Raw genomic sequence first — 12,461 nt, forward strand, 5'->3', positions numbered from 1 at the left:
TTGAACTAGTTTACAGTCCCACCAACAGTGTAAAAGTGTTCCCATTTCTCCACATCCTCTCCAGCACCTGTTGTTTCCTGACTTTTTAATGATGGCCATTCTAACTGGTGTGAGATGGTATCTCATTGTGGTTTTGATTTGCATTTCTCTGATGGCCAGTGATGAGGAGCATTTTTTCATGAGTCTTTTGGCTGCATAAATGTCTTCTTTTAAGAAGTGTCTGTTCATATCCTTCACCCACTTTTTGATGGGGTTGTTTCCTTCTTGTAAATTTGTTTGAGTTCATTGTAGATTCTGGATATTAGCCCTTTGTCAGATGAGTAGATTGCAAAAGTTTTCTCCCATTCTGTAGGCTGCCTGTTCACTCTGATGGTAGTTTCTTTTGCTGTGCAGAAGCTCTTTAGTTTAATTAGATCCCAATTGTCAATTTTGACTTTTGTTGCCATTGCTTTTGATGTTTTAGACATGAAGTCCTTGACCATGCCTGTGTCCTGAATGGTATTGCCTAGGTTTCCTTCTAGGGTTTTTATGGTTTTAGGTCTAACATTCAAGTCTTTAATCCATCTTGAACTAATTTTTGTATAAGGTGTAAGGAAGGGATCCAGTTTCAGCTTTCTACATATGGCTAGCCAGTTTTCCCAGCACCATTTATTAAATAGGGAATCCTTTCCCCATTTCTTGTTTTTGTCAGGTTTGTCAAAGATCATTGTTAGTGGCAGACAAGAGCAAAGCTTTCAATAGAAATTTTTAACAAGTTTTGACAAACTTGTTAAAAATTTCTATTGAAAGCTTTGCTCTTGTTTGCCGCTAATCTGGGCACAATGGTTTTGACATCCATCTAGTGGAAAGTTTGCTCAACTTTAATTTTTAGTCAGAGCTGTGCAAGCTGAACCAATTGAGATGTCTGTGGGGTTGGCTATTGTTCTGCTGTTAATCATTGGCCCTCTTCAGTGAGGGCACAAAAAGTTAATTTTTTCTTTGAAAATGGATATGGATTGGTCTACTGCTGCAGGCTTCATCTTCAACATTATCTCGTCTCTTCTTAAGATCAGTTAGTAAACTGCTAATTTCTTTGGAACATTGTGCCTATAAACTTTTTGTAAAGCATCAATGATTTCACCATTCTTCCTCCCAACCTTTACCAGCAATTTGATATTTGTTCTTGTTTCAATTTTTGCAGAATTCATGTTGCTGATAGGGGCTCTTTTCAAACTGATACCTTGTCTTTCTCAGTGTCTGAAACTACATCGTCTTCAGATGTGTTCAAACATGTTATAAAAACTATGCATTAATTTTGAAATTTTGAATTTTGAATTTCAAAATTCATGCATAGTTTTTTCATAATATGCATTTTCATAAACTTTTTGAAGAGTCTTCTTATAATGGTAAACAAGACAGTTTCTGGCTTTATGGGACTGCCATTCTAGAGATGAGTATAGACAAGTAAATGATGATGTTACAATTAATGTCGTCAGTGTTATGATGGGAAAAGTACAGGATACTAAGGGAGAACCTCAGAACCTCAGTGGGTGACCTTGCAGACTTGTTGGATCTGGGAAGGATTTCTGGAATAAATAATTATTTTTTTAGATGGAATTTCGCTGTTGTTGCCCAGGCTGGAGTGCAACAGCACGATCTTGGCTCACTGCAAGCTCTGCCTCCCAGGTTCAAGCAATTCTCCTGCCTCTGCCTCCCAAGTAGCTGGGACTGGCACATACCACCACACCTGGCTAATTTTTTGTATTTTTAGTAGAGACAGGCTTTCTTGATGTTGGCTAGGCTGGTCTAGAACTCCTGACCTTAGGTGATCTGCCCACCTTGGCCTCCCAAAGTGCTGGGATTACAGGCATGAGCCACCACGACCAGCCCCCCCCCCCCAATTTCTGGAATAAATAATATCTGGGCTGAGACATGGAGGATTATTTGGAATATGAATTTGCTAGAGTGGGGGGCGTGTGAGAGAAGAGGAGCAAGAAGTCTCACAGGGAATGCTTTATGTAATTGCAGTTGCATCTTGACCTTTTTGCTTGGGACTGTTCTTTTGACTCTATTATTCAGAAGAACTTTCATTCTGAAGTAACAATTTCTACACTTTACCATTTAACAGGAAATGCCTTCGTTTTTAGTACCTTACTGGGAACTAATAGAAAATTCTTATATAAACACCATCAAAACAGTACTCAGGCATCTGAGGGAAGACCAGCATACTGTGCTTGCTTACTTATATGAGATTAGGTAAGTAATGTTTCCAAAGTCAGAATTTTACAGTCTAGAGGCATGACATATAAAATTTGTCTCATTAATGTCTACAGAACAAGTTTCCAGGAGTTTCTAAAGCGTCCAGATCACAAGCAAGATTTTGTAGCTCAATGGCAGGCTGATTTCAACTCCCTTCCTGATGACCTGTGGGATGATGAGGAAACAAAGGCTGAACTACACCAACGAGTGAATGTAAGGAAATAGTCACCTATTGGAACAGGGTTAGCTGGCTTTCATATCTTGTCCTGCAACACCCCAACTCATTTGCTCCTTACTTTTGTGAAGTATGAAGATGAGAAAGAAAATGGTTTGAACTATTAACCAGGTAACTTTCAAGAGCAGTGGCTTTTCCGCACTTTGAGTTTAGAATGAGAATACCATAGCAACACTTCTGGAAAGAGGGGCCAAAGTCTGCACTGCGAGAGCATTCTTGGCATCTGTCTTGTAGATTTCTAGTCCCTTAGTCCCTTTGTGGGTCAATGTAACTGTGTTTATGCCTGGTGTTAATCACATTCCTGTCTTGAGCACAGTTACACATTTGGTTGATAGCAAGGAGAAGAGGAATGAGGGAATGACATGGAAAATCTGGAATTACCTCTATTGAATAGATCTCTTAAGGGCTGGTACTAAATATTACACATCTTTGTATCTCCAGCAAGCCCAATTCCTGGTAGTGCTCCAGCAAGCACAATGACAGGCAGATTTTCATAAATTCATGAGTGAATTATATTACCCTGATGCTTTAGAAAGGGTCCTCTGATGTATAAAAAGCCTTATTTCATTCTCTTACCCTTCATCTTTCCTTTTAAATTGACACCCCCCCTTATCCCATCAGAGGGATAACTTGCCACTACCTTAAGTATAGATTACTAACAGTCAAAACTGATTATGACGTAAATATTGATTTATGTAATTAAAACATTGCCAATCTCAAATCCATGCCTCATTCATTTGCTCAATAAATACTTATTGAGCATCTATTATGGTCCTAGCACCATTAAAGAGGCTAGGGATTCAGCAGTGAACAAAATAAATCTGTGACCACAGGGTGTTTATATCTTTGTGTCCAGGAGACACAGAATAAGCAATAAACAAATAAGCATATAGTGAACGTGTCCTTAGTCATAAGAGCCATGTAGAGAGCAAGAAAGCAAGGCAAGGGGAAAAGAATGTTGGATGTACCCTTTTGTAAACAGTGGCTGTGGAAAATCTCACTGAGAAGGTGACATTTGAACAGACTGACGACAGAAGTGATTGGGTAAGCCATGTGACTATTTGGAGAAAGGGTGTATGAGGCACAGATGAAAGCAAGAGCGATGGCACTGAAGGGGGAGGACACTTGGTGTGTTTGAAGAACAGCAAGGAGGCTGGTATGTCTGGAGCAGAGTGAGCTAGGCAACAATTGGCTGATGATAGGGTCAGAGAGATTTTTAGGTAACCAGATTACCTAAGTCCTTGGAGGTTATTATGAGAATATTGCTATTGATCTGAGTGAGACGGGAAGCATTGCTATCTGGTTTTGAAAGAGTCTACAGTAGAGTAAAAACAGCAGGAAGACACGTTGGAACCAGATGGGAAGCTTTTGCAATAGAAGCAAGGCATCACTGTGGCTTGGGTGATAGGGTGGGTGCTGAAGGGTTTAACCCAATAGGTATTCAAATGTCTTGGTAAAATTGAAGTATTTTGCCTATTCTTTGACACTCCTCAAAGAGTAATTAATGTCTATATAAACCCTACAACTTTTTTTCTGTTTTCTTTTTCCTACCTATTCATAAAGCCAACTTTCCTGTATACTTCTTCCCCCATGTTAGTCAGGTGATTGTTGGCAGAGAATGAGAGGATTTGGAAATTTAAAATATCTTATTTGGGATTTCCTTTTTCCTAATTCCAAATGCAACATATGTTTATTGTAGATAAATTAGATAAGAAGCAAAATTTAAAATGACAAATCCCTAATAGACAATGGTGGTTGTTTTTACAAAAATTTGATAGCAAAATATGTATTGTTTTGTAACATTCTTTTTAAGTAAATAGAATATGTTTTCTTTTTCAATAAACATTCATCTACAACATCATTTTTTATGACTAAAGGATATGACTAGTGGACTGTATCATTTATTTTACAGATTTCTATGTTTAGTCACCATCTTATTAACAGTTTCTTGAGCACCAACATTTTATTACAGAGAATTTTACAGTAAAATTTCATCCAGCTATTGACTACACCTTAATTATTTCCATGGGCAAACTTTTTTAAGTGAAAATTGTCTAAGATTATGCTTATTTTTAAGGTTTTTAAAATATATTAAAAATTTACAAATTTGAAAACTTTACACAGTAAGAACTTGTAAATTTTACTCCAACAGATTATGCAAATATCAGATTTGTATATTTTAAATTATGCAAATATTTTAAATCTAAATTATTAGATTTATATCAAATATTAGATTCTTTTTCATTAATCTTTGCCAATTTAATGGGTAAAAATATGAACATATTCCTATAATTTACATTTTTTCTTCAATTTACAATTGAAGTTGACCATTTTCTCCTGAGTTTAATGGTCATTTATTTTCCACCTCCTGAAACCTGTTTGTGATTTTTGCCCCTTTTTCTAATGGAGCATGCTCTGTTCCTTACTGACTTCTAAGATCTTTGTATATATTAAGGAAACAAGCCATCTGTTGATCATAAAGTACATATATATTCCCAGTTTGATGTTTGAGATGAGTTTTAATATGCAGAAGGTTTTTCATGTTCATATAAATAAGGAAATTTCCTTTATAGCTTTTTTGTGATCAATTAAAAAATACTTCACCCCAAGATTATATAGAAATGTAACACAATTTTAAATAATTTTATAGTTCTTTATTTACTTTTAAATATTTAAAATATTATGTTACTTCAATAGGAATCCCATTTTATTTTTTTCAGAAAGTTAATCCAATGATGTGAGAAGACTCTAAAATATATTAACATAGAGTGTTTACATATAATATATACATATATATTACATGTGAATATTTAGCTACATTGTTAGATATGGTGGACACACTCCCTTCTATTTTTCTTTCTTGTTATTAGGCGTGGAAGAATAGAAATAAATATAACTTCAAAAAGAAGCTAGAAAATAAAGCTGAGGAAAGGAGAAAGGAATTAATGAAAATAATTCTTAAAAACTTGGAATTAAATTTAAAATTTGGCAATAAAACATATTAAACTTAAAATTTAATCCAGGCAATAAAGGCAGAGAAACCTCTAGAAAGAATAGTCAAGGGAAGAAAAATAAACTTTGAATAGAAATTTGGATATTAGAAAATATCCATGGATACTAGAAAACAACACACATAATTTTTACTTGGAAAGTTCAGTAAGTTTTGGCCAAATCAACCTTATCAAAGATATTATAACATTTTTAGCAGTGGATCTTCAGCAACAGTATACAGTAGAGAAACTTCTGAAGTTAAGTTAAAAAAAATAAATAAACCTGCCTTTGCTTTATTCCCTATGACCAAACTCATTAGATTTGGTATAAATCCTTTTATCACATTTATTTTTAAAAGGGTACAGGTAATTCTGATTGAAATAACCACTCTATTCCTTTTATTTTAAAACATTTTTATAGCTAGATGATCTTGTAAAAACTGGTGAAAGTAAGTGAAAAACTCCTGTGACTAAAACATTTCTATCCATTTTCCTTGCTACAGTTTTTGATTTTCATCAATTTTAAGGCAGCAACAGTAATAGCTAAACGCTGAGCATGCACTATGTTCTGGCACTGTCTTTTTCATCCCCACAACCACCCTCTGAGGCAGGCACTAGTAATACTCCCATTTTATAGATGAACAAATATGGTAAAGAAGCCAACACAGTAAGCAGTAGTGTTGGGATTCTGTGCCCAAGTTGCCCTGTTCCTCATTATGGTATAAAATCTTTGCATCCAAAGTGCTTTTTGTCTTAAATTTGACTTCTACCTGATATCAATACCATAAACCTTGCTTTATTTTTAATTTGTATGTGGTCATATAAGTTTCCACACTGACCTTTTTGTGTCATTTTGTTTTATGTATCTCTAGTAAGTACCACATAAGTTGAATGTGGATTTTTACCCAGTGGAAAGTCTTTACAACTTTTGTAAGAATAGACATTTATAATGATTTAGTCTGCATGATCTTCTCAATTAATAGTTATGAATCTCTCTTAAATACATCTCTGATTTATTCAGGAATATTTAGTAATTCCCTAATTCTTGCTAAATAAAGTGTGAAAACCAGCAATGTCTCTGGGCAAGTTCATAACAAAAACTCATTGCTTTAATCCCCTTTTATCCCTGATAATATTCCTTGTTCTTCAGTTATTTCATTCCAATCCTATGAAGTTAATAGAGAGGTTCTGCTCTTGCATTGTTCTCATTTTGTCCATTACAAAACTGAGCCACAGACATGATGTTACTTGCAACGGTTTCACACTGAGTCCGTGGGAGAAAAAGAACTAGAATCAAGGTCTCCAGAGCCCTGCTTTTGTGCTTTTTCCTCTGCTGTGTCCTCTCTTTTCTTTAAAAAATATATAAAGAGGAGAATCACATGAACCCAGGAGGTGGAGGCCTCAGTGAGCCAAGATCACACCACGGCACACTCTAGCCTGGGCGACAGAGTGAGACTCTGTCTAAAAAAAAAAAAATTGGATTATCATGGCAGACAGGAGGCAGGACTAGATTGCAACTCTGGACAGAGGAGTGTGTGGAGGCTTGCACTGTGAATTTCAGCTCCAGATCAACTGCAAGAACAAACCAGCAATCCTGAGAGGACTCACAGACCCTCTGAAGGAGGCCGACTGCTCCTGTGGGACCTGGAAGACACCTCAAATACTATGAGTGCCCCAACTGCGGAAGTGGGAAAGGGAGACCCTCCTCTCCTGAACACACCCCCACTGGAGAGACTGAAAGTTTGTTTGCAGAAGAAGTTTCTAACCTTACCTGGAGCTGAGTCACTTTAGAGAGCTGAGCGAAATACAGGGGTAGAGGAAGTAGCAGAAAGGCACTGGGAGCTCGCTGGGTGCCCAAGCAGCCCATTCCTGTCTGGCACCCAGGGTTCCATTGAAAGGGTGGCCAGAGGAGCAGGGGGTAAAACTCCACAGGGAGAAGGAAATCTCTAGCTGAACCTTGTAACAATTTGAACTGGGCAAGAAGCCTCCTGGCCAGAGCTGCGGGGAGGGTGCACATCCGGTGTGCAGACTCCTCAGGTCGGGGAAGACCCAAGCCCTTTTCTTTCACAGCTGGGAGGTGGGTATCCTTGAACGAGATCTCAAGCCCATCTCACCCACTGCCTGGAAACAGACTCAGGGCTGTTGGCAGAGGCCTGGTGGGAGTGAGACCGGCCCTTCGGTTTGCATGGGAGCTGCGTGAGGCTGTGACTGCCAGCTTTCCCCCACTTCCCTGACAACCTACATGACTCGGCAGAGGCAGCCATAATCCTCCTAGGTACATAACTCCAGTGACCTGGGAATCTCACCCCCATCCCCGGCAGCAGCTGCAGCAAAACCCACCCTAGGGGAGTCTGAGCTCAGACATGCTTAGCTCTGCCCCACCTGATGGTCCTTCCCTACCCACCCTGGTAGCGGAAGACAAACAGCATATAATCTTGGGAGTTCTAGGGCCCTGCCCACCTCTGGTTCCTCTCCACACTACTACAGCTGATGCTTTCTGGAAAGCACCACCTCCTGGCAGGATGTCAACCATATATCCAGAATCTACAATGAACTCAAATCAGTAAGAAAAAAACAATCCCATCAAAAAGTGGGCTACAGATATAAATAGACAATTCTCAAAAGAAGATATACAAATGGGCAACAAACACATGAAAAAATGCTCAACATCACTAATGATCAGGGAAATACAAATCAAAACCACAATGTGATACCACCTTACTCCTGCAAGAATGGCCATAATGAAAAAAAACAAAAACCAGTAGATGTTGGTGAGGATGCGGTGATCAGGGAACACTTCTACACTGCTGATGGTAATGTAAACTAGTACAGACACTGTGGAAAACAGTGTGGAGATTCCTTTAAGAACTAAAAGTAGAACTACCATTTGATCCAGCAATCCTATTATTGGGTATCTACCCAGAGGAAAAGAGGTCATTATTTGAAAAAGATACTTGCACATACTGTTTGAAAAAGATACTTGCACATACTGCAGCACAATTCACAATTGCAAAATCGTGGGACCAACCCAAATACCCATCAATCAATGAGTGGATAAAGAAACTGTGCTATATATATGAATGGTGGAATACTACTCAGCCATAAAAAGGAATGAATTAACGGTATTTGCAGTGACCTGGATGAGACTGGAGACTATTATTCTAAGTAAAGTAACTCAGGAATGGAAAACCAAACATTATGTTCTCACTGATTTGTGGGAGCTAAGCTATGAGGACTCAAAGGCATAAGAATGATACAATGGACCTTGGGGACTTGGGGGTAAGAGTGGGAGGGGGATGAAGGATAAAAGACTCCAAATACGGTGCAGTGTATACTGCTCGTGTGATGAGTACACCAAAATCTCACATATCACCACTAAAGAACTTACTCATGTAACCAAATAACACTGTACCCCAATAACTTATGGAAAAATAAGACAACTAAGTAATTAATTTAAAAAATATAAATATTCGATAAGCACAAGTTAGTACTTATCGAATACCTGACAGCATTTATGGAAACACCATGAAGATGTCAAGATCAGCTCTAAAAAAATGGTGTATTGTTCTGATACTTAGCATATGCCAATAAAAATGGCTCGTGATATTTTCATTTCTTGTGCAGGCTCCTCAAGGTAACAAGCCAAAATGCAAAGGTAAGAATTCAAAAACAAAGTATTCCATAAACACAATGTCACAGAAATAAAATTCCCTGTAGGCATTAAACCGCTTGGGTTCAAATTAATTTCTGGCTCTACCATGTTGAAATTATAGGCAAGAAACTTAACCTCTCTGTGTCTCAATGGTCTTGTCAGAAGCCTACTTACTGTGGGGCTCTGGGAGTTAAGAGATAATCAATGTAATGCAGTGGCCCCCAACCTTTTTGGCACCAGGGACCAGTTTTGTGGAAGACAATTTTTCCACAGATATTGGCGAGGGGGATGGTTTAGAGACAAAACTGTTCCACTCAGATCATGAGGCATTAGATTCTCATAAGGAGCATGCAGCCTACATCTCTCACATTTGTAGTTCACAATAGGGTTCAGGCTCCTATGAGAATCTCATGTTGCTGCGGATCTGATAGGAGGTGGAGATCAGGGAGTAATTCTCGCTTGCCTGCCGCTCACCTCCTGCTGTGTGGCCCAGTTCCTAATAAGCCATGGATGGGTACCAGCTCATGGCCCAAGGGTTGGGGACCCCGATGTAATGCATTTAACATGATGCTCAACACATAATAAATGTTTAGTGAATTAATATTATTAATTTTTGTTGAGACAGGGTCTCTGTCACTCAGGCTGGGGTGCAGTGGTGCAATCATGGCTCATTGCAGCCGTGAACCCTTGGGCTCAAGCAATCCTCCCATCTCAGCCTCCTGAGTAGCTGGGACTACAGGCATGTGCCACCATGAATGGCTAAGTTTTTATTTTTTAATTTTTTGTAGAGATGCGGGTTTTGTCATGTTGACCAGGCTGGTCTTGAACTCCTGGCCTCAAATGATCCTCCTGCCTCAGCCTCTCAAAGTGTTGGGATTATAAGCATGAGCCACTGTGCCTGGCCTCAGTGAATTATTATTATTGCAAAAACTGTCAATTTTTATTTGACTGTGTATGTTCCATTAATGGGACATTTTATGAAACAATAAATATTTCATTGCAATGAATAAGATTATAATAATAGTTTTCATTAATTGAGGAATTAGTGCATGTGCTTTATATGCACCAGCCAATTTTTTCTACATAACATATCCAGAAGGTAAGTAGTATTCAAAAGGTAAGTAGCCATTTTACAGATAAAGTAACTGAAGCCTAATATAGTAGTATATATTATTCCAGACCACAGGTTCGTATTCTGGCTCCACCACTTACTCTTTGTGTGACCTTAGAAAGTAACTTCTCTGTGACTCAGTTTCCTCAATTGTAAAATGAAGGTAATAATGCTACCTAGCTTAAGGATGTTGTGAGGCATTAAATGAGCCAATACAAGTATAGTGACTTATGTTCTGACACACAGATACACACAGAAAGGACTCTATGTGATAACTAGTTATTTTTATTATATTTATATGTAAATTATTAAATATATACATAATTTATTATATTATGTTCAAAATCATCATACTATAACTGCACTGATACAGTTTATTATGTATTTATATATAAATAGTATGTTATAAATTATTATAGTTATATTTATCATCTTTATTATTGCGCAGTATCCGGCAAGGGCAATCTCTTTACTGCTATCTCTTTAATACAAAGCTTACTTTTGGATCACCCCATTAAGCTCAGACAACATTTTTTGGTGAACAATATGTTCCACCTGTAGTATCAATTAACAAGTTTGTATTAATTAATTATGTTAATTAATACAGCTGTGTATTTTTTTTCCACCAACAAGTGCCATTTCCCTCCAAAAATTCACTGAAAGGACTTTTTCAACCAAGCACATTTTTTTTTTTAGGAAGGATTAAAGCACATAAAGCATAGCCATTCATGAATAAAGTAAAACATAGTGGGGTTCGTGGTAGACATAGACATATGATGTGGTGAGTCCCTCTTCAAACGTAAGGGACTGACAGAATAGACTCAAAATGAATATTGGTTGAATGAGCACATACAATACAGGAGTGCAATCGGTGTAAAATTTCTTTAGACACATTTTTGAGAGGCAAAGGATTTTGGTTTTATTGCATCTAGGTGATTTGAGCAGCAGTCTAAAGCATAGCCACGATGCCTGTTTTCTGTTCAGGATCTGCGAGACCGCCTGTGGGACATTTGTGACGCCCGGAAGGAAGAGGCAGAGCAGGAGCGGCTTGACATCATTAATGAGAGCTGGTTACAGGACACTCTTGGAATGACAATGAACCATTTCTTTTCCCTGATGCAGGTAAGAGCAGCTGGTCACAATGACCCAGGCACTTCCCTTCACAGCCTCATCCGTCAGTCCCTCATATGACACTTTCTTGGGAATATAAGAGGTCTGTTCAGGGCTCATTTTGGTATAGCACTATGCCTGGTATGAGCTCCAACTCACCAAGAAAGCTAGCTGAAATAATACATTTTGGCCCAGCCCAAATATGCACCCAAATTGGAAGCATCCCAAGCAACTACCCACCAGCTTTGCTCCAGGTGGCCTAGATATGTAAAAAGCCACAGTAGAAGTAGTGTTTACAACTGAGTTATCTCACCAGACTCTCAAAGCAGACCCCTTAAGTGGACAAAGAAAGCCCAGGAAAGCAGCCTGGCCACAAGAAGCACAGGCAAGATCAGACCAGGCAGACATTTGATTCCTGAAAATAAAAAGTTTTCCAATACTGGACTAGAAAAACAGACCATAATCAATGCAACCCGATTAACTTATATTTGCAGCCTTTTAAATTAAAAAAAAAAAAACTGCACAGGGCAAGATTAGAAGACAGGTGCTGATTTTATTCTGACACTATTGCCAGCAATAGGGGAGAAAGCACAAACCCAGCTCTGCCAAGACAAAGGGCTAGAGAGTTTTTAAGAGCTGGAGTAGGTTAGAGGGTATGGGTCACAGGCCAGCTGTGTTTGCCAATTGACATTACTAGAAGGAAAAGTCAACTTTCTACGAACTTCATCACAGGAGGTAGTTTTAGGACTGGAAGCAATGCACCTAGTGAAGTTAGGCTCCTAGTCTCACACAGGAGAACTGAGAGATAGAGTCCCTGTCTTCCTTGATGATTAATTATATTACGAAGAGATGGTTTTTAGGTCCTTGAGAAAGACATTCTTTCCTGGGTTGTACAACTGGTAGGAGGCTTTTGAAAAGATTTACACCTCAAAGGAACAGTGAAAGGATTTACAATGTCAAGTTTTCTTAAAGCAAATGCCCTAACAAAAGGGAGGTGGGGCCTAGAATCAGGAAGCAGCCTGTCTAAAGCTGAGTCAAGCTGAAGAGAATATGAAGGCTGTCTTCGTTCAAGCTGTATGTACATGATTTTTTTTTCCTAAAATAACAGGAGTGAAGATAGAGAAT

The 12,461-nt window shown here is 38.3% G+C and overlaps 1 protein-coding gene across 1 annotated transcript in view; it reads left to right on the forward strand.

Annotated features, from left to right (window-relative positions):
- SPEF2 (sperm flagellar 2) overlaps positions 1-12,461 on the forward strand; it is a 187,990-nt gene that overhangs the window by 114,108 nt on the left and 61,421 nt on the right. The window contains exons 22-24 of the mRNA XM_030813964.1: positions 2,108-2,235; positions 2,313-2,451; positions 11,211-11,348. Coding sequence (XP_030669824.1) covers positions 2,108-2,235; positions 2,313-2,451; positions 11,211-11,348 — 405 coding nt within the window. The remainder of the gene's footprint in view (positions 1-2,107; positions 2,236-2,312; positions 2,452-11,210; positions 11,349-12,461) is intronic.

The sequence above is a fragment of the Nomascus leucogenys genome, chromosome 6, assembly GCF_006542625.1.
Source record: "Nomascus leucogenys isolate Asia chromosome 6, Asia_NLE_v1, whole genome shotgun sequence".
Taxonomy (NCBI): Eukaryota; Metazoa; Chordata; class Mammalia; order Primates; family Hylobatidae; genus Nomascus; species Nomascus leucogenys.